Here is a 25,940-nt window from a genome sequence, read left to right as displayed (position 1 = left end):
AGACAACCCTGATTATATTTCTATAATTTTATTTTTTCAATTATTTTCATTAAGACTAATTTCAAAACAATTTTTGACACTGTAGTGTAATTTTCTATAATTTCTGTTGCAGAAAAATTACGATCCAAAAGCAATGTGTAATAGAAAGCAGCTACGCTACCCTGTCGTTTTTACGCGATTAGTGGACAGTGCTCTGCAAAATTTGCTGGATTTAGCATTCCGCGATTTTGTAGGTGCTTGGTTAAACGATTTATCATTTGGATCGGATCAATTAATTGATAGCATGAAGCAGGACGTCTGGGGAGCCATTCAAAGTCTTCACGACAGACTTTCACATGTCGATCCTACGAAACTTGTTGCTTGTAGTATAGTAAACAGAGTCACCTTTCATTTTGAGAAAATCCGAATTGCTCAAGCAGCGGCGTAAGTCATAAACTACTCGAGAATCTAAATTAAACCCCAAACTTTACATGGAAATGAAGTTTAGGGTGTTGATGAAGGGATAACAGTCCGACACCTTTTTTCTAATTCCCTTTTTCCCCTCCCCACTTTTACCCATGAATTTAAAAAATCATCCAAAACACCTAAAACCTAGAATTTTGACCCATTTTTCCCCCTTTTTTTGCAACGTTTCGATTTTTTATTTTGGATGATAACAATTTCAAATATTTCCTAAAAGATTTCTTAGCTAATTTGGTAGATATCAAGGGCATCGTCGACACCGAAGTAATGGCTAACGATTCAATCGAGAATCTAAACCAGGGTGTCCAGTGACCTTGAAAAGCAGGAATTCTACTTTATTTTTTCACGAAAACCTTGAATTTTAATTATTCCTTCTTTCTTTTAAACCAGTAATTTTATCGAAATGCGAAGAGTAATTTAAATATTTTAGCCTATTATGAAAGAAACATCTCGTTTAGAAAAAATCTTTCTGCTGAAAATTTTTTTATTCGTCAAGATATAATTTATCTTTTGTTTATTTCAGAATAAATAAAGATATTTCAAGGCACTTTTTATTGAGGTTTTCAACTTAGAAATTATAAAAATTATTAGTTTAAAATTTCGAAGTTAATTCAGTTGCAGAATTAGAATAAGCTATGGGCATACAACGGATTTTTCGAAGGGTTGATCACTCGATTTTTGAGTGTACAACAGATTTCAAAAGGTTACAAAAGATTTCTAAAGATTTCGAAATATTTCAAAATATTTTAAACATCTTTAACATTTCATAAAGATTTCACGGATGTTAGTGATTGAAAAAAGACGCTTATAAGGATTTCAATAAAGATTTCACAGCAATTTCACAATCATTTAAAAACTTTAATTTCAAAGATTTGAAAAAGGGTACAGTACACCAAATTTTAAAGATTTCAAAAATTTGAAACGATTTCAAGAGGTTTTAAAACATTTTAGAAGAGTTTAAAATATTACAAATAATTCAATGACTTCAACGAATAAAAAAGATTTTCCAAACAAAGATTCAAGAATGATTTTAGAAACATTTCAAAATATTTCACAAAAATTTCAAGGATTTCAAACATTAAAAAAAGGCGTGTACACTAGATTAAAAAGTTTTCACAAAAATTCCCCACAGATGTCGAACATTTCATAAAGATTTGGAACATTTGACAAAGATTTTAAAATTTACAAAAGAGTTTAAAGATATTAAAAAGGGTATATCAAACCACATTTCTAAGATTTCAAAACATTTCAAAGATTTTAAACAAATTTTGGAGGAGATATCAAAATATTTCACTAAGATTCGTAATAATTTAAATAATTCCAACGAATTCACAAAGATTTTAAAACATTCAAAATATTTTAAATAACTTCAAAAATTTTTAGGAGATATCATAAGATTCACCAAAGTTTCAAGATTTCATAAAACATTCATAAAGATTTCGAAACAAGACGAGAATTTCAAAGATTTCAACAAGGGTGCAGTACACCAGATTTCAAGGATTTCAAACCATTTCAAAGATTTTAAACGATTTAAAAATATTTGACAAGATTTCGAACGATTAAAAAAGATTTCTCAAATATTTTAAAGAATTTTTGAAGATTTTGAAACATTTCAAGAGTTTCAAAGATTCAAACAAATCTGAGAAGATTTGAAAAAATTTTAATAATTTCAAACGAACAGAAAAGATTTCACAAACAAAAATTAAAGAAACATTTCAAAAATATTTCAAAGATTTAAAGAAATTCCACAAAGTTTTCGTAGATTTCAAAGCGTTCAAGGACTTTCAACATTTCAAGAATAAAAAATGAAATGGCTCATTTTTTACATGTATGACAAACGTTTATTTCATTATTTGATGTAAAAAAGGACACCTGAAAAATTTTGATTTCTTTACCGGGAAAACTTGGAAAAGTCCTTCAATTTTGTTCCTAAGAATCGCTAGGCACCCTGTAAACCCGAAAGATAAATCAATTATGTTGTTGAAAATTAAAAACATTACTGTGCAAGTAATATGCTGCACAGATAAAAAAGCTCTTAAAAAATGGGGGAATATTGCATTTGCAACAAAATAGATTAATTTTTTTATCAAACAGTTGAATTTTCAAGCAAAAATATGAATTTTAAACCAACAATATTAAATTCCTACCACATGAGGCGAATTTTTGGTGCCAAAGAAAAGTATTTTATACTAAAATTATGAATCTGAAATTAAAAAAAAAATGAATTTCTAAAAGGTAGTGAAATTTTCAACCAGAAAAAAAGATAAGTTACCAACAAAAAATATAATAGTTAATATTTCAACTAAAAAAAAATTTTATTTAAAATAAAAACAACTTAATTTATCACAAAAAAACAATTTTAAAACAAATAGTTGATTTTTCAAACAAGTCGTTTAATTTTAAAGCGAAAAAATGAATTTTTAACCGAATAGTTGAATTTTTTTATCAAAATAGCTGAATTTTCATTAAAATAGTTGCTTTATTAACCAAAGCTGATTTCTTAACTAAAATTATGAATCTTGTACGAAAAAAATTAATTTTTAACAAAGTAGTTGAATCTTCAACGAAAAAAGATTCTAATTTTAAATAACAAACAGTTGAATTATTAACAACAACAAAATTTCAACAAAATAGTTCATTTTTGAACCAAAATAAAATTTTCAATCAATAGGAATTTTCTTCAACACAGTGACATTTTTCAACAAAAAATATGAATTTTCAACAAAAAAGTTGAAGGAACAAAATTTTGGGAATTGAAAATCACATTCTTTGAACCACTGTTATCTTCATAATTTTGTTATTTTCGTGTATAATAATTTTGGTCAATTTCTGTTTTCACACTATAATATTTTTTTGGCCCACATGTGCAACAGATTTTGTGAAACTAGAAGAAAAAAATTTTTAACAAAGAAAGGGCTAGTAAACTGGTTCAAGAAAAGGCAATATGCACTAGATACCTGTATGTTATAAACTTTTTTTAATGATAAATTAAAACCTCTTTTGACTCCTCTTTTTACCTGAAATCGAAAGTACTTAACCAGTGTAATCCCTATTTATGTACTAATAGAGAAATAAATAAATTCTTAGAAAATTGTAAATCCGGTGAACTTCATTTCCATAATCTTATCACAACTAATTAAATCACTTTGCAGCTCGGAAGGAGAAGACCCTGTATTTATTTTATCTCCGCACTTAATGTCTCGAGAAGCTGAACTGCAATATCTAAGAAAAGTCAGCGAACTCTGTGTTATGTTATTCCTACCTCGGAGTTATTCTTTAACGCCAACCAAATTTCTTCTAAGGGAAATAGTTACTTGCAAAAGTAAGTTTACGATCCAAACTTTTTCATATTTTCACAGTTTAATATTTCCAGGCGTTATAGGAGCCATCCATAAATTACGTAACGCATCTTTTTCCAAGTTGCTACCTCCCCCTCCGCATACAACAAGTAATAAAGTGCCCCCCCCCCCACCCAAGTTGCGTAATTTTCAAAATATTTTCAGCTGCATCTTAATACAATTTTCATTTTTTACTCGAATAGCGTTCATCGTCTTCTTTCAAAATCCGCCGGTAAATTAAAAAAAAAAAAGGTTAAAATTACCAACTTACAATTTTTTTCCAATTTTCTTTTAACTTGTACTTTGATAAGGAAGATATCTTGTAAATTTTATACTTGCTAGATAACTTTTGTGGCCTGGAGAATTCTTTTTTCTTACAATCGAATTTTCTACTTTATCTTGGAAAAAATGACAGATACGAAAAAATGTGAAGGTTTTTTTCTTCAAATTTTGAAAACTCGAAAAAAAAAATGTTTTTGTTGGAAACTCCACCTCTTTGTTCTTCCAAATATTTTTGAAAGGTTTTTACTAATGGAAGAAAGGCATCTTATCAGCGGTGGCATTGTTCATATCACTTTTTTAGACGTGCACATTTGAATCTTAACATTTTTTCCTATCTGTATTTTTTTCCGAGAAAGAGTAGAAGATTCGATTGTAAGAAAAAATAATTCTCCAGGCCACAACAGTTATTTGGCAAGAATCAAACTTACAAGATATCTTCATTATCAAAGTACATGTTGAAAAAAATTGGCAAAAAATTTTAGGGTGGTAATTTTAAACCTTTTCTAATTTTCCGGTTGATTTTGAAACAAGGCCCTGAACGCTATTATAGTTTAAAATAAAATGATAAATATCTCAAATTATGTGAAATTTAGAGAGGCTTAACGAAACAATTCGAGTGTTTTGAAAAACAAAACACAAAATTCAAATAGGTGCGCATAACTTTTTAGAATTTTTTTCTTTGCAATTCGGAAAAAATACCTGATTTGGACTAGATTCGGTCTAAAGTCAGGGAATTTTTTCATTTATAAATGTAGCATTATGTTACTGTATTTAACTATTTTGTTGAAAATTCGTTTTTTTGTTGTTGTATGAAATTAATTGTTTTAACCGAAAATTTAATTATGCCAATTGAATACTTCATCGTTTTATTAAAAAAATTAATCTGTTTGGTTGAAGATTTATTTTCTTAACTAAAAATTTCACAATTTAATTGTTGCTTGCAAAATTCTCTTTTTTAATTGAAAATTCGTATTTTTTGGTGAAAATTAATCTTCTAGGTTGAAAATTCATCTTTTTGGTTGGAAAATCAATTATTCTTGTTAGAAATTCTTGATTTTAGTTGAAAATCCATCTTTTTGGTTTAGAATTCCACTATTCCAGTTAAATATTTAACACTTTAATTACAAATTTAACACTGTTTGAAAATGTAAATATTTTTTTTAATTAGTTCTTTCTTGTTTAAAATTGTTTTTGTTTTTTTAATGAGAATATAGCTAACAATTCTAATTGAATATTCCATTATTTCAGGTGGAAATTGGTCTGTTTTAGTCGAGAGTAATCTTCTTGATTAAAAATTCATCTTTTGAATTGAAAATTCTTCAGTTTAGTTGAAAATTAATTTTTTCATCTAAAAATTTAGCTATTTCATTTTTGGTTAAAAATCAACTGCTTGGTTGAAAATTGGCCTTTTTAGTTAAGAGCTTATATTTTTTTATTGAAAAATCTTATTTTTTATTAGACAATTAATCTTCTTGTTTGAAAATTTATCTTTTTGTTTAAAAATGAAAGTATTCCAGTTGAAGATTCATAATTATGGTTAAAAGTTCATCACTCTTATTCAAAAATTTTCCTTTTTTGTGGAAATTGTTTTTAAACACATGAAATTAATATTTTTTGTTGAATTAAACTGTTTTCGGTTTAAAATAAAAATCTTTTTTAGTTACAATGCAAATAGCAATTCTTTCTTTTTTGTTGAGAATCAAGTTTTTTTTTGTTGAAAATTCAACAACTTAGTTGAAAGTTGAACTGCTTTGTTAAAAGTTAATTTTTTTAATTCTAGAGAATTCATAATTTTGGTTAAAAATTGTTCTTTTTGATTGAAAATTGATGTATATTGTTGAAAATGCAATATTTGTACTTGAAATTTTATGAATTTAAAGCTCTTAAAATTGACCTTAATGTACTAGTGTACACTTCCGAAAAATTACATAAAGAGCACCTGGGTTTTAGGCACCCAAGGGTGCAAATGTGTGCTGTGCGACGGTATTGGATAGTTTTTTACAAGAAAATCAATTAATGATGTTTAATCTATCTAGTTTAAGGAGAAAAAGGTTTCATAACAGTTTTTAAAATTTAAAGTAGTTGAAAAATTCTTTTTGGAAAAAAATTATAATATGACTTCTTTCACTGTAAAATTCATAACTTTTAAAGTTTTTAATATTTTTACTTAAAATTTTACTTAAATACTACCGAGATATGGCGCTTCAAAAATGAAATTAGTGTTATAGTGTTCGTTCCAAAAAAGCTATTTATTTATTTATTCTAAAAAATATAAGCTTCAAATTCAAGGAAAAATGAAACACCGTACTTTGCGTAATCAAACGATTTTATTGATCTTAAACTGCGTATAAAAATGATAAAAATCAAAATGATGTGAAAATGTCGTAGAAAAATAGGTTTTCATGTGATTTGTTAATCTGGCGCCATATGTTCCATTTTCTTGAATTTTGTGTTTTTTGTTAAAGCGCAAATAAGTCACTGGGTGTTGTACACTCAGTATGCCCTTTAAGGTTTAATTTGACTTTCAAGAATTTATTCCCCTATTTTCGTGAAAAATCCACTTATTTCCATTTGTTTAATAAAATTTAATTACAATGTAACCATTCAAAAGTAGATAATTAAAGGGGTAAATCAAATATTGTAATATTATATAATAAAAATAATTTTTAAAAATTAATATTGTTTTACAAAAATGCAATACTTAATACTGAAATGGCCCTGTATTAAAAAACAAATTACATAGAAAAATCCTGGAATTACCGGGGCATTTTTTATTTTATAATTATTACGTAATAATATCGATTTAAGCCCCCCCCCCTCCAACTTTTGCGTAATTCATGAACCGCCCTGTAGACTGATCTCTATTTTTTTTTTACTAATATTCGTTATCTATTAATTCTACAAAAAATGATGTTTTTTTTCAGTTCTGAAACCAGCGATAGACCTAATAACAGATCCGGACTACATAAACCAGAAAATTCTCTCCTATATCGAACAACAACAAATGACGGAAGCTATGCACAGGAAAACCTATGAATACGCTGAATCATTCGAGGATTTTATTCGGATGATCAAAAGCTCGCGTGATCTCGAAGTTCTCAAACATATCAGATATAATATAGTAACGGAGATCATGCAGGCGACAACAATTCAAAATGTTAAGAGAGCTCAGGGTTTGGACCCCGAGAGTAATTCCTTAGGAAAATCGGATGCCATTCAGGCTAGGAAACTGAAGAGATATATTAGTCAGCTGACTTATGCAAAAAATACTTGCGAGTGCCATATGCAGTCTCTGGGATGGGATGGATATCCAATACAGGTTCGTTTTTTTAAAATTTACATACTAACGGGAATCACAGACCTTCCCCGCTTTTCACCATTTTCAAAATCACAAACACTGGATGTCTACTGTAACTGGAAAACCTGGAATCGATCGTTTTTAGTTGGAAATTCAAGTATCTGGTTAGAAATTGATGTGTTTTGTAGAAAATTCATTGTTTTGGGTGATAAGATTAATCTTCTTGGTTAAAAATTCATCTTTTGGCTTAAAAATCCAAATGATGTTGAAAATTCATCTTCTTTAGAATGAAAGTTTACTTGGTCGAAAGTTAAACTCGTTTTTTAATAACTAATTGTTTTTAGAATTCATCATTTTAATTGAATATTCAAAGCTTTAGTTGAAAAACTAGTTTCTTCTTTGGCTGAAAATGATTTTTTTTTTAAACTAAAAATGTAGCCATTTGAGTTCAGTATATCTTCATTATAGTTTAAAATTCATCTCTTTCGTTGCTCACTAATGTTTATGCCTGAAAATTTAACTATCCAAATTTTGACCGAAAAATGATCTTTTTTACTTGAATTTTCATCTTTTTTTTTGTAGAAATTAATATTCTTCGTTGAAAATTAATCTTTTTGGTTTAGATTTCAATTATTTTAGATAAAAATTCATAATTTTAGTTGAACATACATTTTTTTCGTTTTAAATACAACTTCCTGTTGAAGATTCATCATTTTAGTTGCAACTTTATCAGTCTGTTTGAAACCATAACTATTTTCTTCAAATTACTACTCTCATCTTTTTGAATTTACTTAAGTTCTTTAAAATTTTCTCAATTTTTTTATCAAGGGCATTTTTTCATAGAAGGAACCTCCTGGAAATTTCAGGAAATTTGAATAAAAACTTCAAAATATTCTTTTTTTTTTAATTGTTCGTTTTTAGTTGAAAATTCAAGTATCTGGTTAAAAAAGAATGTATTTTGTAGAAAACTTATTCTTTCGGGTGATAAAATTAATCTTCTTGGTTAAAAATTAATCTTTTGGCTTGAAAATCCAACAGTTTGTTTGTCATTGTTTCTCTCTTGACTAAAAAATCTCTCCATATTCGATAAATTCAATTAATTTCATCATTTTCTCTTGAATTCTTCTAATTTCACTCAAATTTGACTGAAATCAGTGGAATATTTTCGAATTTTTAACCTCATTTAATTTATTTGAAATTCCCCTTAAATTCTTATCCTGAATTCTTTTTAATTTTTTTTAATTCTTTGGAATTCTCTTGATTACATGAACTCTCGCTGAAATATTAACTCATTTCAATTTTCCTAAATTCTCTCAAACCCACACAATTGAATGGATTAAAAAAATGTATTTCATCCTGAAACCTTTTAAGATCACCATGAATTCTTAGGCATTTTATTAAATTCTGACGAATTCCCTCAAATTCACCTGAATTCTTATTAATTTATCTTGAATTCTTTTAAAATCTTCAAAATTCTCTAGAATTTTGTTAGTTTACCGATAAATTTTATATATTTTTTATATTTATATTGATATATTATATTTAAATACAATTTATATTAATATTAAATTATATTTAAATATTTTTTTAATTCACTTAAATTTTGTTGATCTTGCCCTGAATTCTTTTCGTGTCCGTTGCACTCAATTCGAAGGGAATTTTTTTACTTTTATTCTTTGGATTTCTCTTTTTTTTAACTCTTGCTTAAATCTTTTAAATTCACTTAAATTTTACTAAATTTATTCCAATTTTATTAAATATGTGGAATATTTAGGATTTGTTTCAATCCAGATGAATTTTTACAAATTTCATCGAAACTTTCCAATATCCCTCAAATTCCTCAACATTTGCTTAAATTTTAGTTGATTCATGTTTATTTTTTAGTTTTTGAATGCATTACCTTTTCGAATTAATATTTTCTTTCGATATTTTTTTACGATTTGTTACTGTAGGGGTGGAGGGGGTCTTTCAAACATCTACGTAATTTTTGCAATTTCGCAAAAACTTTCTCCGGAAGATTACCTTTTTACTTATAAATATTATTATTTGTTTGAAAAATTAAAACATTTTCTTAAAAAGGCATCCTTTCTGGTTGTAAATTCAACTGTTTTGTTAAAAATTCGTATTTTTTGGTTACAAATTCAACTCTTTTCATAAAAAATTAACCTTTTTTTTTTAATTCATATTTTGTTGCTAAAATCTTTTTTGGGTGAAAACATTTTTTGTTGAAAATTTGTCTTTCTGATTTTAAAATTCGCCTGCTATAGCAGAAATTTCATCTTGCCTGAATAAAAATGCAACATCTTGGTTGAAAATTTAAGAATCTTGTTGATTAAAAATTCTTACTTTTTGGTTAAAAATCCGACTATTTAGCCGAAAAATGGACTTATTGTTTACAATTTTTCTTTTGGTATTTCAAATGAACTGGTTTCTTTCTTGTATGCAAATTGAACTATTTATTTGAAGTATTTAAAAAAAATGTTTAAAAGAAATTTCATCTTTGTTGAATAAAAATAAAATAAAAATTTTAAACTCTACTGTTTTGTTAAAAATTGAAGTATTTCGTAGAAATTTTATTTGATGTTTAAAATTTATATTTTGGTGTTAAAAAATTAACTGAAATCTTTTGTAGATGAAATTTCAACTTTTTAAAGAAAAGTTTGTCGTTTTTTATTAAAAATTCATATGTTATAGTATAAATTCCATCTTTCTTGAATAAAAATGCAACTATTTAGTAGATACTTCAACTATTTTGTTAAAAATCCATATTTTGATTTTGCAAAGTCAACTGGAATCTTTTTTGGATGAAATTTTAACTATTTTTTTTTAATTTGTTCTTTTTAAAATGAAAATTCATCTTTTATAGTATAAATTTCACCTTTTTTTAGATGAAAATGCTACAATTTGGTAGAGAATTCAACAATTCTTGTTTAAAAATTCCTATTTTCATCGTGAAATGTCAACTGATATCTTTTGGACAGAAAATTCAACTATTTTTTTTGAAAATTTATCCTTTTGATTTGAAAATTCGTCTGTTTTAGTAGGAATTAATTTTTAAATGAAAATGCAACTTTTCGATTAATAATTATTCTTTTTTGCTTGAGTATTGAACTGCATATTTTGTCTAAAAGATTTAGTTAAATCACTTTCTTAGTAGATCTTTTTTTGTTGTTGAAGATTTATATTTTTAGTTGAAAATTCGTCTCTTTGGTTGAAAGGTTAACTATTTTGTGGAAAATTATTCTTTTTAAATTGAAAGTTCAACTACTTGGGTAAATGTTAACCTACAATGTTATTTTTTTTATTGAAGGCCTTTTGTTTGAAAATTAAAATCAGGATGTGAAAAGCCATTTTTTAAAATTATTTCTTTGACTGATAATGTATCTTTTTCATTTTTTAAGATTGATTTTTTTGAGTTAAAGTCTTTTTTTCTGCTGAAAAGTCATATTTTTTGTTTTAAAAATCAATTTTTGTAGAGAAAATTCGTCTTTTGGCTCAAAGGGTCAACAATTTAGATATACTTTGATTTCTTTCTTGAGTGAAAATTCTTTATTTGTTGAAAATTCATCTTTTTTGATTGAAATATGAACTATGACACTTATTTGTTGAGATCTTTTATGGCAGAAAAGACATTGTTTTGTTTAAAATGAATGAATAAATATAAAACTTTGAAATTCGTATCTAAAAAACTGCTTCATTCCGTTTATAAAAGATTCTTTGTTAAAATTATAACAAGATTAAATTGCTGGTATTCGAATATTAATGATCAAGGATTTTGAAAATAAAGTTCTCGCAGAATGTCTAAGAGAGGCCCTATAATCTGTTACGTAATTTAATTACGGCCCCTTATCTTTAACCCGTAATGGCCGAGTCTATTTTATTGTTATCTTCTACAGGAAAGTGACTTATCTGATCCAAATGCGATCGGCGAAGGGAGAGTTTTGCCATTGCCGGCAATTTTGGAAAACGTAATTGGCAGGAGGCACCTCTCTCAATTTCTTGAACAAGTTTCAAGCCAAGGTTTGATTGGCTATTGGGCAGCAGTTCAGGAATTGCGAGCCGCAGAAAGGTCTAGCTGGCACCAACTTGGAGCCGAGATTTTCTACACCTACATCAGATCCCCAACAGCTGAGATAAAAGTGGATAAGAACGTTCGAAAGAGAATGGAGAGTTTTCTGCTCGGTGACAAGGGTCCAGATGTCTTCTACGAGGTGCAGGAGAAGGTCGTAAAAACCCTCCAGGACAAATATTATCCCTCTTTTATCGTGAGCGATCAGTACAAAAAAATGCAGGAGGCGCTAATCAACGAAAGGGCTGATGGTCTTGTCGAGGACCGTCAGATTGACGGAACAATTTCGGACTCGTCGGCCCTTTTAGTCGGCGAACATTCAAATTACGCGCGAAGTAAACTTGATCAGCTCCAGGAAAAGCTGAATAATAAAATGCAGGCTCTCCAGGCTCTGAAGTCGTCGATGAAGCCAGAAAGTCGAGTGCTGGGTATTTTAGCGAAGGAGGTGGAAACCCTTCAGGGAGAAAAGCGGCAGCTGGAGGCTCATTTGACTCATACGGAAATGTGGGCCGAACACTTGGGAAGATGGAGGGCTGATGTTCAAAGTGCTGAGGTAATACAGACTTATTAGTGAGATATTCTCATGAGAATGAGAATATGCTCGACTTATATTTAAAAAAATCGTATTTTCTATCTTTATTAATAATAATAACGTTATTTTAATTTCGCGGGAAAATGTGTATCGCTTAAAATTGGAAAGGGCGCTTGTAGGCATGTCTTACCTAGAAAATTATCGATTTTACCAGTGTTAGGGTCCCTCGGCTTTTTTCCTACAATAATAAAGATTTTGTCTTCAAAATTTGGGAAATGATAGAAAATATGCTAACCAGCCTCCTGTCGCCGAGAGTTGAAAATGGCCCATTTGTTGAAAACGGTCATGCGACGATGCTAGTACAGGATGTCTAGTGACCTTGAAAACCTGGAAATCTTCTTCATTTTTTCACGAAAACCTTGAATTTTAATTATTCTTTTTTTCTTTCTTTTAAAACAGTAATTTTATCGAAATGCGAAGAGTAATTTAAATGTTTTAGCCTATTATGAAAGAAACATTTCGTTTAGAAAAAACCTTGCTGCTGAAAATTTTTTTTATTCGTCAAGATATAATTTATCCTTTGTATATTACAAAATAATTAAAGATATTTCAAAGCATTTTTGTTGAGGTGTTCAACTCAGAAATTATAAAAATTATTAGTTTAACATTTTGTTGTTAACTCAGTTGCAGAATTAGAATAAGCCATGGGCTTACAACAGATTTTTCGAGTGGTTGATCACTCGGTTTTTGAGTGTACAACAGATTTCAAAAGGTTACAAAATATTTCTAAAGATTTCAAAATATTTTAAATGTCTTTAACATTTCATAAATATTTCACGGATGTTAACGATTTAAAAAAAGCAACCACGTCAGATTTCAATAAAGATTTTACAGCAATTTCACAAACATTTTAAAATTTTAGAGATTTAAAGGATTTCAAAGATTTGAAAAATGGTACAGTACACCAAATTTCGAAGACTTCAAAAATTTGAAACGATTTCAAAAGGTTTTAAAACATATTAGAAGATTTCAAAATATTTCAAATAATTCAATGACTTCAACGAATACAAAATATTTTCCAAACATAGATACAAGAAAGATTTTATAAACATTTCAAAATATTTTACAAAGATTTCAAACATTCAAAGAAGGCGTGTTCTCTAGATTAAAAAGTTTTCACAAAAATTCCCCAAAGATTTCGAACATTTCACAAAGATTTTAAAACTTACAAAAGAGTTTAAAGATTTAAAAAAGGGTATATTAAACCACATTTCTAATATTTCAAAACATTTCAAGGATTTTAAACAATTTTATAATTTTTTAGGAGATATCAAAAGATTTCACTAAGATTTGTAATCATTTAAATAGTTCCAACGAATTTAGAAAGATTTCACAAAGATATCGAACATTTCGCTAAGATTTCGAACATTGAACAAAGATTTTAAAACGTTTAAAATATTTTAAAGATTTCAAAACATTTCAAAGATTTTAAATAACTACAAAATTTTTTAGGAGATATCAAAAGATTTCACATAAGTATCAAAGATTTCATAAAACATTCATAAAGATTTCAAAACAATACCTGAATTTCAATGGTTTCAAACCATTTGATAGAGTTTAAACGATTTAAAAATGTTTGACAAGCTTTCAAACGATTACAAAAGGTTTCTCAAATATTTAAAATAATTCTTAAGGATTTCAAAACTTTTCAAGAATTTCAAAGATTCCAACAAAGGTACAGTACACCAGATTTCAAAGGTTTCAAAACATTAAAAAGATTTTTAATGATTTTAAAAAGTTTTAACAAATTTTAAAAGATTTGGAAAGATTTGAATAATTTGAAACGAACAGAAAGTATTTCACGAGCAAAAATTGAAGAAACATTTCAAAAATATTTCAGATTTAAAAAAATGTCACAAAGTTTTCGTAGATTTCAAAGCGTTCAATGACTTGAAAGATTTCAACAAAGGTACAGTACACCAGATTTAAAAAATTTTAAAATATTTTAAACGATATCAAAATTTTTTATAAGATTTCAAAAGATTTAACAAAGATTTGAAATGTTCCAGTGATTTTAAACTATTATAACAAATTTCAAAAAGATTTCACAAATATTTCAAATATTCTAGCGATTTCAAACGAATACAAAAGACTTAGAGAAGATTTCACAATTTCTTTAAAGAATTTATAAGGATTTAAAAAGATTTCGGGAATTTCAAAACATTTGAACGATTTTACGCGATTGTAAATAAACACAGAAGATTTCGCAAACAAAAATGAAAGAAAGAATTCACAAAGATTTCAAGAATTCTAAAGATTTTACAAAATCTTTGAAAAATGCCAAAAGATTTCACAAAGATTTTAGTGATATCAATAACATTACAAAGATTTAAAAGTATCCCTAAAGATTTCACAAAGACGACTCATGTTCGCAAAAAATTAAGAATTTGTTTATTTACGATTTGGCTTTCTTTAGAAATTTTTAGCTAATAAAAATGAAATGGCTAATTTTTTACATGTATGACAAACGTTTCTTTCATTATTTGATGTAAAAAAGGAGATCTAGAAAATTTTGATTTCTTGACCTGGAAAACCTGGAAAACCTGGAAAAGACCTTGAATTTTGTTCCTGAGAATTATAATAATTATAAAGATTTATCTTCGTAGTTTGATAATTGAACTATTGTGTTGAAAAATATAGTTTCTGTTTGAAAGTTAATTTTTTTTTATTGAAATGTCTATCATATTTTTTTTCAGAATTCATCTCTTTTGTTTAAAAATAAATTTGTTAAATTAAAAATTCAACTATTTTCTTAAAAAGTGAGCTTGTTTTATCAGACATTCATCATCCTTGTTTGACATTTCAACTGTTTTCTAAAATATTCGTCTTTTTGGCGTGAAAATTCAATTATTTTTTCAAAAATGCAAATATTTTTGGCTCAAGTATAATCAGTTTGGATTAAAAATTCAACTATTGGGTTTGGAATACATATTCTTTGGTTGAAAATTCATCTTTCATGGCTGAAAGTTAATTCTTGTTTATTGAAAATTCTACTATTATATTCTTGGTTCAGATTTCATATATTTCTTTTCTATTTTGCGGAAAATTTCATTATTTTGTTGAAAATTTAACTATTTTGTTAATCATAATCTTTGGTAGAAACTTTATTAAGCATTCAAATTTTCGGATATATAATTCAGCCTTTTGAATTGAAAATTCATCTTCAGGTAGATAAATTCTTTTTTTTTTATGAGAATGCATCTTTCTTGGATGAAAAATCGACTGTCATCTTAAAGATTCGTCTGTTTAGTTGGAAAATTAAACTATTTGGTTCCAAATTCAAGTTTTTTGTTAAAGAAATTCATGTCTCTTGCTAGAATATTCAACTGTTTAGTAGTAAATGATCTTTTACGTTGAAAATTAATCTTTTTTCGTGGAAGATTTAATATATTCGGACTTGAAATTTTAGGAATATGTTACATACCTACATTAATGTTTTTTTTTTTAATGTATTCCCTATTATTCAGTTTTTTTCTTAAAAACTCATCTTGTTATTAAAAAAATTTTAATTCTTTTCAAAATGTAATTTTCTTACGGGAAAACACGAGAAATAGCATGGATTTTTTATTTAAAGCTGAATTTTGTACAGATGCCGGATAATGGAGACCCTCCTCAGTTCATCCTTGTCGTTCACATGGCAGCGGACGAGAAGAGTGAAGAGAAAATATCAACGGGCTGGGTGGTATTGAGGAAACTCAATGAGTTTCAAGAACTCAACAGAAAACTGCGTCAGTTGTCGTCGAGCGTCAAAAACTTTGAACTTCCCTCCCAGCCTCTCAAGTTCTTTGGAAAATCTGACAAAAACTCAATCGACAAGGCGAAGGCGCAGATTCAGAGATACTTAAATGTTTGTATCCTTTTTGCTTCCTCATAGAGGAAGCTTTATTTTTAACATTATTCGACATTTCTTCTTTTCTGGACAATTTATCCGAACTTTGTATCGTATTGCAGTTTGTGTTGGAAGACGATAGGTTAAATCAGAGTGAAGCTCTTTACGCATTTCTGAGTCCAAGTTCCGAACATTTAAAGCACACGGCTCCTTCTCCTAAGAAATCTCGTTTCTCCCTCTCGACTCTATTTAAAAGGTAATTAATGCCAGAAACAGTTAATAGTCGAAAGTTTGCCTTCGAGGACATATGAATCGGGAGGAAAAGTAGGTTTTTCCGCCCGGCTTCGTCTTCGGGCTCACTTTATATGCACGAAAAATCTACGACATGGACGTATAAATCGTTGAAAAGTTGAACAAATATCAACCCTACCCGGAAATCTTTGAATTTTTTTAAATCTCTTGAAATTTTTTAGAAATCTTGAAAATTCCATAAAATATTATAAAATCTTGAAATTCCGTGAACTTACTTGAAATTTGATGATATTCATTGAAATTCCTTGAAGTTTATTAAACCTTTGGAAAATTTCTTTTGAGTTCATTAAAATACCTTCAAATATTTCAAAGTCTTTTGAAATATTTCGAAATTCTTTGAAATTTTTTAAAGCTCTTGAAAATTCCTTGGAATCTTTTAAAATCTCTTGAAAGTTTATTCTGCAATATTTCGATTCTTTTGAAATCTTTAAATACCTCTTGAAACTTTTTAAAACTCCTGAAAATTCCTTCAAATATTGTAAAATCTCTTGAATATCCCTGAAATTAAATGAAATCATTTTCGTTGAAAATTTCATATTTCTTAGAAATTAGTTTAGAATTTGTTCGAAATTAGTTTTTTTTTTTAAATTGGAAAATGCAACTATTCCAATTGAAAATTACATCCTTTTAGTTGAAAATTCAACTTATTGGTTAAAAATGAATTTTTAACTTAAAACTTGACTACTCAATTGTTTATTGACAATTTACCTTTTTAATTTAAAATTCATGTATTTTCTATACAATTTGTCTTCTTTGGTAAACTTTAATCTTCTTTGCTGAAAATTCATCTTTTTTGTTTAAAATTCAACTATTCCATTTTTTTCATATTATGGTTTTGGCTGGATAAAAAGTATACAAGTTGAATTCCGACATAATACTTCGTTATACTTTTAAGATTAATTTTTCAATTATTCGAATGTTTTTATGCTTTTTGATGTTATGGTATTGACCAGACAAAACCTATTAAATACTTTAATACTTTTTTGCAATTTTTTCACAATTTAGAAATGAAAAATAATATTAAAAAACAAAACAAAATCATAATTTTATTTGAAAATAGTACTACTTGCTTAAAAATTGAACTCCTTTATCAAAAATGCATCTTTTTGTTTAAAATTCACCTATTCTAGATGAATATTCATCATTTTAGTTGGAAAGTCATTAGTTTGGTGGAAATTCAACTTTTTGGTTAAAAATTGTTCTTTTTAGTTAAAAATTTATCTTTCTTCTTAAATATTTTGTTGTTGAAAAATCGTCTTTCTTGGTAGAAAGTCAATCTGTCTGTTTGAAAATTAATAATCTTTAGATAATTAATAATTTATTAATTTAATTTATTTCATTTTATAATTTATTAATATTTTTTGCGTAAAAATTTAAATATTGTAATTTAATATTGATCGTTTTAGTAATTAATTCATCTTCTCGGTTGCATATAAAACTACTTTCAAAAGTTAAATAACATTTGTTTTAAAATAAAAAATTTTTTTTTGTCGAATTAATCTTTTTGGTTGAAAATTCATCTTTATGGTTTAAAGCTGGAGTTCGAGTAGAAGATTCATCATTTTGGTTGGGGATTCATAACTTTCTTTGAGAATGTATCTATTTTTTCAATTAGTTTTTTTTTCAACTGAAAGTATAATTATTCTTATTAAATATTCCATCATTTTAGTTGAAAATTCATCTGTTTGGTTAGGCATTAATTTTTTATCTGAAAATTTAACTATTCAATTTTTGGTTGAAAATTTCTCTCAATTAATTAAAATTTCTTCTTTTTTGATAGAAAATATTTTTCTCTTAAAATTTTCTAGAATCTTTTTTGAAAATTTTGTTTAAATCTTTGAGAAACGTTTTAAATATTCTCTTAAAATAATTTTTCAAAATGAAAAGTTATTTTTAATTTCACTAGGAATCTTAAGGAAGTGTTTTTATTCTTTTGAAGCTTTTCACAATTCTTGAAGTTTCTTCAAGTTTTACATTAAGTTTGAATATTTTTAAAACTTCTACATATCTTTTAAAATTACTCAAATTTCGTCTACAACTAGAAATGTTCAATTGTTATTTATACATCGAAATTGTAAAGAAATTTTCTAAAATTTGCAGGATTTTCTGAAAATTGTAGAAAAAATTCAATTCATTTTGACAGATATTTACAAGTTCTGACAGAATTTCTAAAACAATGTTAAATTTAAAACAAATTTAAACCAACTTTTAGATTTCTCAAGATTTTGACATAAAATTTTGAAGCTTTCCAAGGATGTTTAATCTATTTAAACAAAAAATAATTGAATTTACAATTTGAGAAGTGTTCAGTTACATTTTTTTCAATTTTTTAATATTTGATACTTCTAGCTTAAAATTCCTTAAAATTATATAGTTTTGCAAATTTTAAAGTTCATTGATTGATTCTTTAATTTAGAGAATTGAAAATGATAGCGTGGATTTATGTTTTTTATATTGAAAAATATTAGTACCTTCAAGTTTATACGCGTAAATTATTGAGCATTTGAATACAAAATTTTTAAATTAAGAAATTTTAAATTTCAATTTTAAAAGTTGAAAATTTAACAGTTCCACTTTGAGTGCTTTCATTTGCAGCTCAGTTTTTATTACCTCAAGTGGAAAATTATTTAGCTTTAGTGTTCCATTTTTTTAATTTCATTGAACGTGAAAAATGTTTGCGAACCGGGAAAAAATCGGGAAATAACCGGGAATTTATTTCAGCAATTAAAACGACCACCCTGACTTGAAATCCCGTAAAGTTACATGAAACCTGATTCCGTGAAATTTCGTAAAACTGATTAAATCTCTTGAAACTTCCTTGGAATCTTTTTAAATATCCTGAAATATTTCAAATTTTTTCCAATCTTTCAAATTCCCTTGATTGGATTGGATTTTAGAAACTGAAAAAACGACAGTCAATTTGACAGAATGTTGGTGACGGTTAACCGTTTTGTTAAACCTTTCAAGGATTCAGACGCCATCCCCTAGAAAGGACACATTTTCGTTGGTGCAGGTTGAAGAAAACAAAGAATGTATGCGACTACCAATCCTTGTTTTGTTTTGAAAATGTAGTAGCGGCTCAAGCGGCAGTGGAGATTCAAGGGAAAAAGACGACGAGGAAGATTACTCGTTGCTGTTGGACGACAATGAAGCTGGGCGAACTTCCAGTGATGGTTTTCTTGGCCCTGGAAAGGATGCGATCGCCGAACCATTGTACACCCTTCTTGGCGAAGTTTTTGATCTGCGGGGCGTCTTTCGTTGGCTGAGGAGATCGCTTATCACATTTGTGCAAATTACTTATGGAAGAACGATAAACAGGTAAGATAAATCAGGATGGCCTCAAGTCCGGAAAAATCTGGAAATCGGTGAAAAGGCGGGGAATTTTTTTGGTTAGGGAAAGCCAGGGATTTTCAAAGAATTTTTGCAAAATTCTATAAGAGGCACTTTAAATAACAGGATGGCTGCTTTTTCAACATTGTAAACGTATGTTTTCAATTAAAGTAACTTTAAAATGCGGTTTTGAAGACATAAACTATTAAAAATTAATAGCCTTTGAATGTGAAAGTTTGGAATAAAAACTGTTTTAAGTTGATCGTCTGAAAATATGAATGAGTTTTAAAAATAAACTGTAGTTAGAATGTTAAAAATTGAACAATAATTGATTTTACAATATGATTCGGACACTGTTCAAAATTAAATTATTTACAGATTTTAACGTTTTTATCCAAAAAATTTAAGTGTGCAATTATAAATCAAACATACAAAACTAAATAGTTATAATAACTGAATTGTTGAATATAGAAAGCCTTAAATCGTTAAAAGTTCAGAATGCTAAATTTAAACTTTTAACGTTACAATTTTAATTTTTTCACTTAAAAAAAATGTCATTTGTTATTGAAAGTGTTGAATTTTGATGTATAAATAACAATTAAATAATTATCGACTTGAAACGACTTAACTTTAAAATCATTGTACCTAAAAGGATTTATGTATAAAAAAATGTTTGAATTTCACAATTATAATTTTAAAAGAGAGGGAAGAAATTTTAGTATTTTTTTTTTAATTGGAAGAGAGACTTTTTTTTACATTTATATGGAGTTTAAGGCGAGAAAATATTATTTATTTCTCTGAATTGGAACAGGCCATTTTTCTTTTCAAGATTTTTAATGTGGTTAAGGGAAGAATTTTTTATTTTCATTTTTTTCCTGAATTTGAAGACAACAATTTTTGTTAAAAACACTTTTAGTTAGTTGAAGCGGAGAAAATTTCGATTGTCGGTGACTTAGAAGGTAGGAAATTTTGGTTAAAATTGTTTTTCTGAATTGGAAGAGGCCAATTTTGTCTGTTTACAATTTTATTGAGTGGATGCGGAGCTATTTCGGTATTCCAATATTCAGATGAAAGGGGAGAACTTTGAATTTCTAATTTTGTACTGAATTGAAAGAGGGACATGTCTTATTTTTTTTACAATTTTAATGATACTTAATGAAAAAAATTTTACTTGAAAAGTGTTCAAAGCTTTCATTTTATAAGTGTAAATTATTTAGCGCATAAATAAATAATTTAAAAAAATTCAAATTCAAAAGACTTCTACTTTGAGTGCTTTAATTTGCAGTTTTTGAATTTCAATGACTGACAAATGATTTCGCACAGGGAAAAAAACCGGAAACTGACCGGGAATTATTTTCTTCGATTAAAACGGCCATGCTGAATAACTGTCAAGGATAATAAATTTTTCATTTTTAATACGACATTGTTTTATTCCGTTCTATAAAATATTCTATGTTGAAAAATATACAAATTAACGTTAAAGTCTATGAATATTGATGATCAGGGAAAATGAAAAATTGGTAAGTGAAAAATTATGGAATTCAGAAAATGACGTTTTTCGGCTAGAAATTTAATTATTTGATAGAAAATTCAACTGTTTTGGCAGAAAAGTAAGTTTTTGTTGAAAATTCTACTGAAATCTTGATTATTGAATTTTGAAAATTATATCTTTGGATGAAAATTCGTTTGTTTTTTAGTCGAAAATTAACTTTATTCGCTGAACAATGAGCTACTGCCGTTGAAGATTTGTAATTTTAGTTGAAAATTCATCGATGGTTGAAAGTTGAACCTGGTTGAACTAATATTTTGAAAATTGATCTTTAATAATTGAAAACTCAAACTGTGCTTATGTAAAAGTTAAACTACTTTGTTAAAATTTGATTTTTACGCTCGAAGGTTAATCTCTTTAGTTGAAAATTCATCTTTCTTTAATTAAAATGTCGTATTTTTTAAATAAAACTAATCTTCTTGTTTTGATATTTTCACTTTTTTTTATTAAAAGTACAAGTGTTTGGTAGAAAGTCAACTTTTCTGTTCAAAATTCATATTTTTGGATTGAAAATTTAACTGTTTTACAGATAATTCAAGTTTTGAATCAATTTAGTTAAAAAAGTACATTTTCAAGAAAATTTGACAAGTTTGTTTAAAATTCGTTTCTTTCTTTTTGAAAATTAATTGTTTTTTTTTTCTGAAAATTTATCTTTTTTGATTGAAAATTTATGTACTTGGTTGATAATTCATTCATTATAGTTTAAACATTAATCTCTATAGGTTAAATTTGTATCTATTAGCTTCAATATTCAACGATTTAGTTGAAATTTTAATTAATTTGTTAAAAATGCAACTCTTTGGTCGAAAGTTGAACTATTTTATTCAAGGTTGTACCACTTTATTAAAAAATCGTTTTAAGGCTGGAGATCCAATATTTTAGTTGAAAATTTATCTCTTTCTACATTCTCATCATTCTGGTGAAAAAATTATGTACTTGGTCGAGAATTGGACTTTTTGGTTTCAAATTCATCTATTTTGGTTCCTTGGGTCTAAATTCAACTATTTTGTTGAAAATTAATTTTTTTTTTTTTAAATTATCAACTATTAAATTTTTGTTGATAATTGATAGACATAACTGTTTTCTAAAACATTCGATGTTTTAGCTTGAAAATGCAACTATTTGGTTGAAAATGTAAATTTTTGTTTAAATTTTAATCTTTTTTATTTTTAAATTCGACTGTTTGGTTGAGAATTCACAAATATCTTGTTGAAAATTATATTATTTTGTTAAAAAACTAACTAATTTGTTTAAACGTTATCTTTTTAAATAAAAAATTCCGCTATTTAGTTGAAAATTCAACTGCTTTTTTGAAACTTCTTTATTTTGGATTGAAAATTCATCTTTAATTTCAGAAAAGTAATCTTTTTTGGTTGAGATAAATACATATCTAATGTTTAATCTCAACTTTTGTTTATGTTGTATATAAAGGGTTCTATGTTATAGGTGGTACAAGATTAATATGCCTTTTAAAAAATATATATTAATGGTCAGGTGAAAATCAAGGAATTTTGAAAATCAAGTTTTTCGGTCACCTTGTAAATCGAAGCTCTAGGTGAATCGAATAAATATGACAAATCATAAATTCGAATTTCCAGACAAGTAAGAGACACAGTTGCCTGGGTCTTATCGGAACCTATGCTGCATTACTATATTCAACTCTTCTCGAAATCCTGGTGGCCAAATGGTCAATTAGCTTCGGATTCTGTTGTCAGAACCGATGAAGAGAAACTTAAGACTCGTGGGGAAGCGCGAAGGCAGTTTTTAAATAACGTACCTGAAGTGTTGACGAATTTGGTTGGAGCCCAAAGCGCTCAACGTGGCGCTACTAAAGTGTTCGACACTCTGCAGAACGTGAATCTCAACAAGCAACTATTTTATGTAAGTATTCTTGCTTTTTTTATTAATTTAACGAAATGGGAATCCATTGCATCTAAAATTAATTCTTGCACAACTATAAATTCCATAGAAATCTATTGCGCAGCAATGTTGCGTGCTAATATCCTGTGCGCAGTAGAATTGTGCGCATGTGAACGCGCATCATATTTCTATATGATGATGACAGTAGATTTCTATGACAGTTAAATGCTTGAAATCCTAAAATGACTTGGAAAATTCCTAATTACTTCCGAAAGATCTACAATTTTATAGAATATTCTTTTATTTCTACAAAATTCCGGATAATTTTTAAATAGTACTGGTGCTTCGAAAATATTTTTTAACGCTCTGAACTTTTCTAGAATATTATATATTATGTGTTTCTTCAGTTTCGACCTTCTAACAATTCGGTTGAAACTTCTTTATCTAGAATGTTCCGGAATAGAATACTTTAAGACATTTTTAAATATACTTGTACTTATTTCGTCAATTCGATTCTATTATAATATGCAATTGAATGCAATTAAATGATAAATCTGAGAATCGTCTTTAATCATAAATGATAATTTAAAGTCTACATTTTTTTCCTTGCAGGATATCTTCGAAGTATTAATGTACGAAGTGTTTCCAGAACTGCAGAATAAGTAAGGTGTCCTTTTTTTTTTAACAAACTGACCTTTGATATCGATTGCATTTATCTTCTTTTGCAAGTGACAAAAAAGCAAAACTCATTTTGCCATCGATGGTATCAAAGATTCTAGAACAGTGAATCAAATACAGATGCAGTCTCGTATCTAACTTTTGTATTGTATTTTTACATACAATTTTGAATTTTCTACATTCCATTAGTGTCCTAGCGTTTCATGCAAGTGTGACTCGGAACACGTTTTCTGTTTTCGCCTTTTTATAATTATCAAGGGGGAATGAAGTTTTTGTCACGTGCTAGTAGATTTTATGAGTAGAGTTATAATTCTAGATTTCTACCTTACCGATATTGAGACTGTTCCACAACTCAAAAGGTTCATGTCCGTGCTAAATGATGATGAAACCATCAAGAATATTTCAGAAATTTAGCACAGACACAAACCACTTGTAGAACGGTCTCGATGTCGATAAGGTGGACATTTAAAATTAAAACGCTTCTTACTTATTTAATGGCGCTGATTATAATTTCATTTCTATGCAGCTTTAGCAGATTCAGTATTTTTCGAATCAGTATGGACCAATTCTTATCGTTATCGTTTCCGAATCGCGAATCATGGATCATACAGGTATCGAGTGTTTTTACTGTGACAATATTACTTAAATAAAATGAGAAATGTATTTTTAAAACAGGCCTTCTCAATTTGAAGAAAGCTTTAACATAAAAAGAAAGTAATTTCAAGGCTGCGAAGCACAGGAGAAAATTCTCTAGGGAATTCTACTTTCTTTCCTGAATCGAAGCTGATACTTAGCAAACTTAAATGTTAATGTGATCGACGTAGAAAATTGTTAGACTCCAAGCTCTCCCAAGGAGAAATTTAGGTAGTCTTTTAGAAAAAATAGTTGGCCTGTAACTGACTTAAGCGCTAAAATCGATGCGTTCTGTATATTTTTATGTAGAATATTAGAAATAGATAATTTTTTTTGATTAAGAGTATTCGTTGCAACACGGTGCTAAAAACCAAAGACAATTCCGAATTTCTCTGACTCTTGGAATTTTAAAATATCTGCTTTGCAGACAATTTATCATTTATATTTGCAAATTATTGTCGAGCACTTGGATGCACTTCCTAAAAAATCTTTTAGTATCGTTGAGAAAATAGAAAGTTATATATCTTTCGTTGTCTGTGAAATGTAATTTTTGTAGATAGTTTAAATTTTAAAATAAGGTGCAGGATAGACTTCAGCCAATTAGTGGCCCTTATGTGTTTACTCTTAGCCGACTTGATATAAATAGGAATTGCGAGAGCCCTTTTTCAAATCTTTTTAATCAAATTCCTACGATTTTTTTACGACTCACAAGTTTCTATTTTTTCAATAATGGTTTTGTTTATTCCATTTACTTTTTATGGAAATAAGAAACCTGATTAGTTGTTAGATTTATAAATTTTGTTGTGTGTGCATTTATATTTTTCACTGAATTGTTCGTGTAGAGTTTTTAAATTTATATCGTGGGAAAAATAGGGCAATGTATCAAACTCTGTGTTCGATTTGTGGAAGTGAAACCTATCTAAATTAATCTGTGCATGTGAAAATATTTTTTCTGGAGAGAAGCATTGAGAGCGAGCCAAATCTGTTGGCCATTGATAAGTTTTCTGTAAAATCTTTGTGGATTTTATTTTCAAAGAACTCTAGAACATTTTGTCGATGAGTACCAGTCCTGTTATATTTTTAGAGTGCACTTTTTAAATTAAAATTGGCCTTTTACGAAAGGTGACGAATAAAAGTGTTGATGCTGATTTGATAAGGATTTGATCATTTGTTCTTAAGACGGTGCCAAAGTAAGTTGTCCAGATAATATTTATTTATATGAGAATATTGAGCAGGAAGGTATGATTCTTCAGAATGGATTGTAGAATTTAAGTGCAATGTAATTGCAATTTATTCTGTGCACAAAGTATACATATATATGTATTGGCTCATGGTCAATATACTTCGAACTGAAATAAATGTACGTCAGCCTAATATCTTCGGTGTTTTTTTCCCTTTAATTTTAATTTTCAGGGTGCCCGGACTGGGAATTTACAACATGTTTAGTAGACAAACTTTTTTAATCTCGTCTAATGGCTCTAATTTGATGTTACATGAAATTTTACACACTTCAATCTTTGATTTGAAATTCTTTTGATTTTTAAAAGTTGATTTTGTAACATTTTGAAGTATGGAGTCTCATTGTTTATAATTATTCATTTTTAATTTAAATAATGTTGATACTAAGTTTTAAAAGCGTGAAAAATTTAAAATTAGATTTGTTTGAAATTTAACAATGTAGGTAGTAAAATGTTTTCAATTTTGAATG

The 25,940-nt window shown here is 27.6% G+C and overlaps 1 protein-coding gene across 1 annotated transcript in view; it reads left to right on the top strand.

Annotated features, from left to right (window-relative positions):
* The window catches only part of LOC117172549 (sorting nexin-25), a 28,152-nt gene extending 2,546 nt beyond the window's left edge, over positions 1-25,606 (top strand). The window contains exons 2-10 of the mRNA XM_033360597.1: positions 113-423; positions 3,615-3,784; positions 7,007-7,401; positions 11,277-12,002; positions 15,631-15,888; positions 15,993-16,126; positions 19,255-19,500; positions 22,660-22,942; positions 23,534-25,606. Of these exons, the coding sequence (XP_033216488.1) occupies positions 113-423; positions 3,615-3,784; positions 7,007-7,401; positions 11,277-12,002; positions 15,631-15,888; positions 15,993-16,126; positions 19,255-19,500; positions 22,660-22,942; positions 23,534-23,587 (2,577 nt within the window). The 3' untranslated portion in view covers positions 23,588-25,606. The remainder of the gene's footprint in view (positions 1-112; positions 424-3,614; positions 3,785-7,006; positions 7,402-11,276; positions 12,003-15,630; positions 15,889-15,992; positions 16,127-19,254; positions 19,501-22,659; positions 22,943-23,533) is intronic.
* The last annotated feature ends 334 nt before the right edge of the window (positions 25,607-25,940 follow it).

This window comes from Belonocnema kinseyi, chromosome 5, assembly GCF_010883055.1.
Source record: "Belonocnema kinseyi isolate 2016_QV_RU_SX_M_011 chromosome 5, B_treatae_v1, whole genome shotgun sequence".
Lineage (NCBI taxonomy): Eukaryota > Metazoa > Arthropoda > Insecta > Hymenoptera > Cynipidae > Belonocnema > Belonocnema kinseyi.
This window is presented reverse-complemented; position numbering and strand designations above follow the sequence as displayed.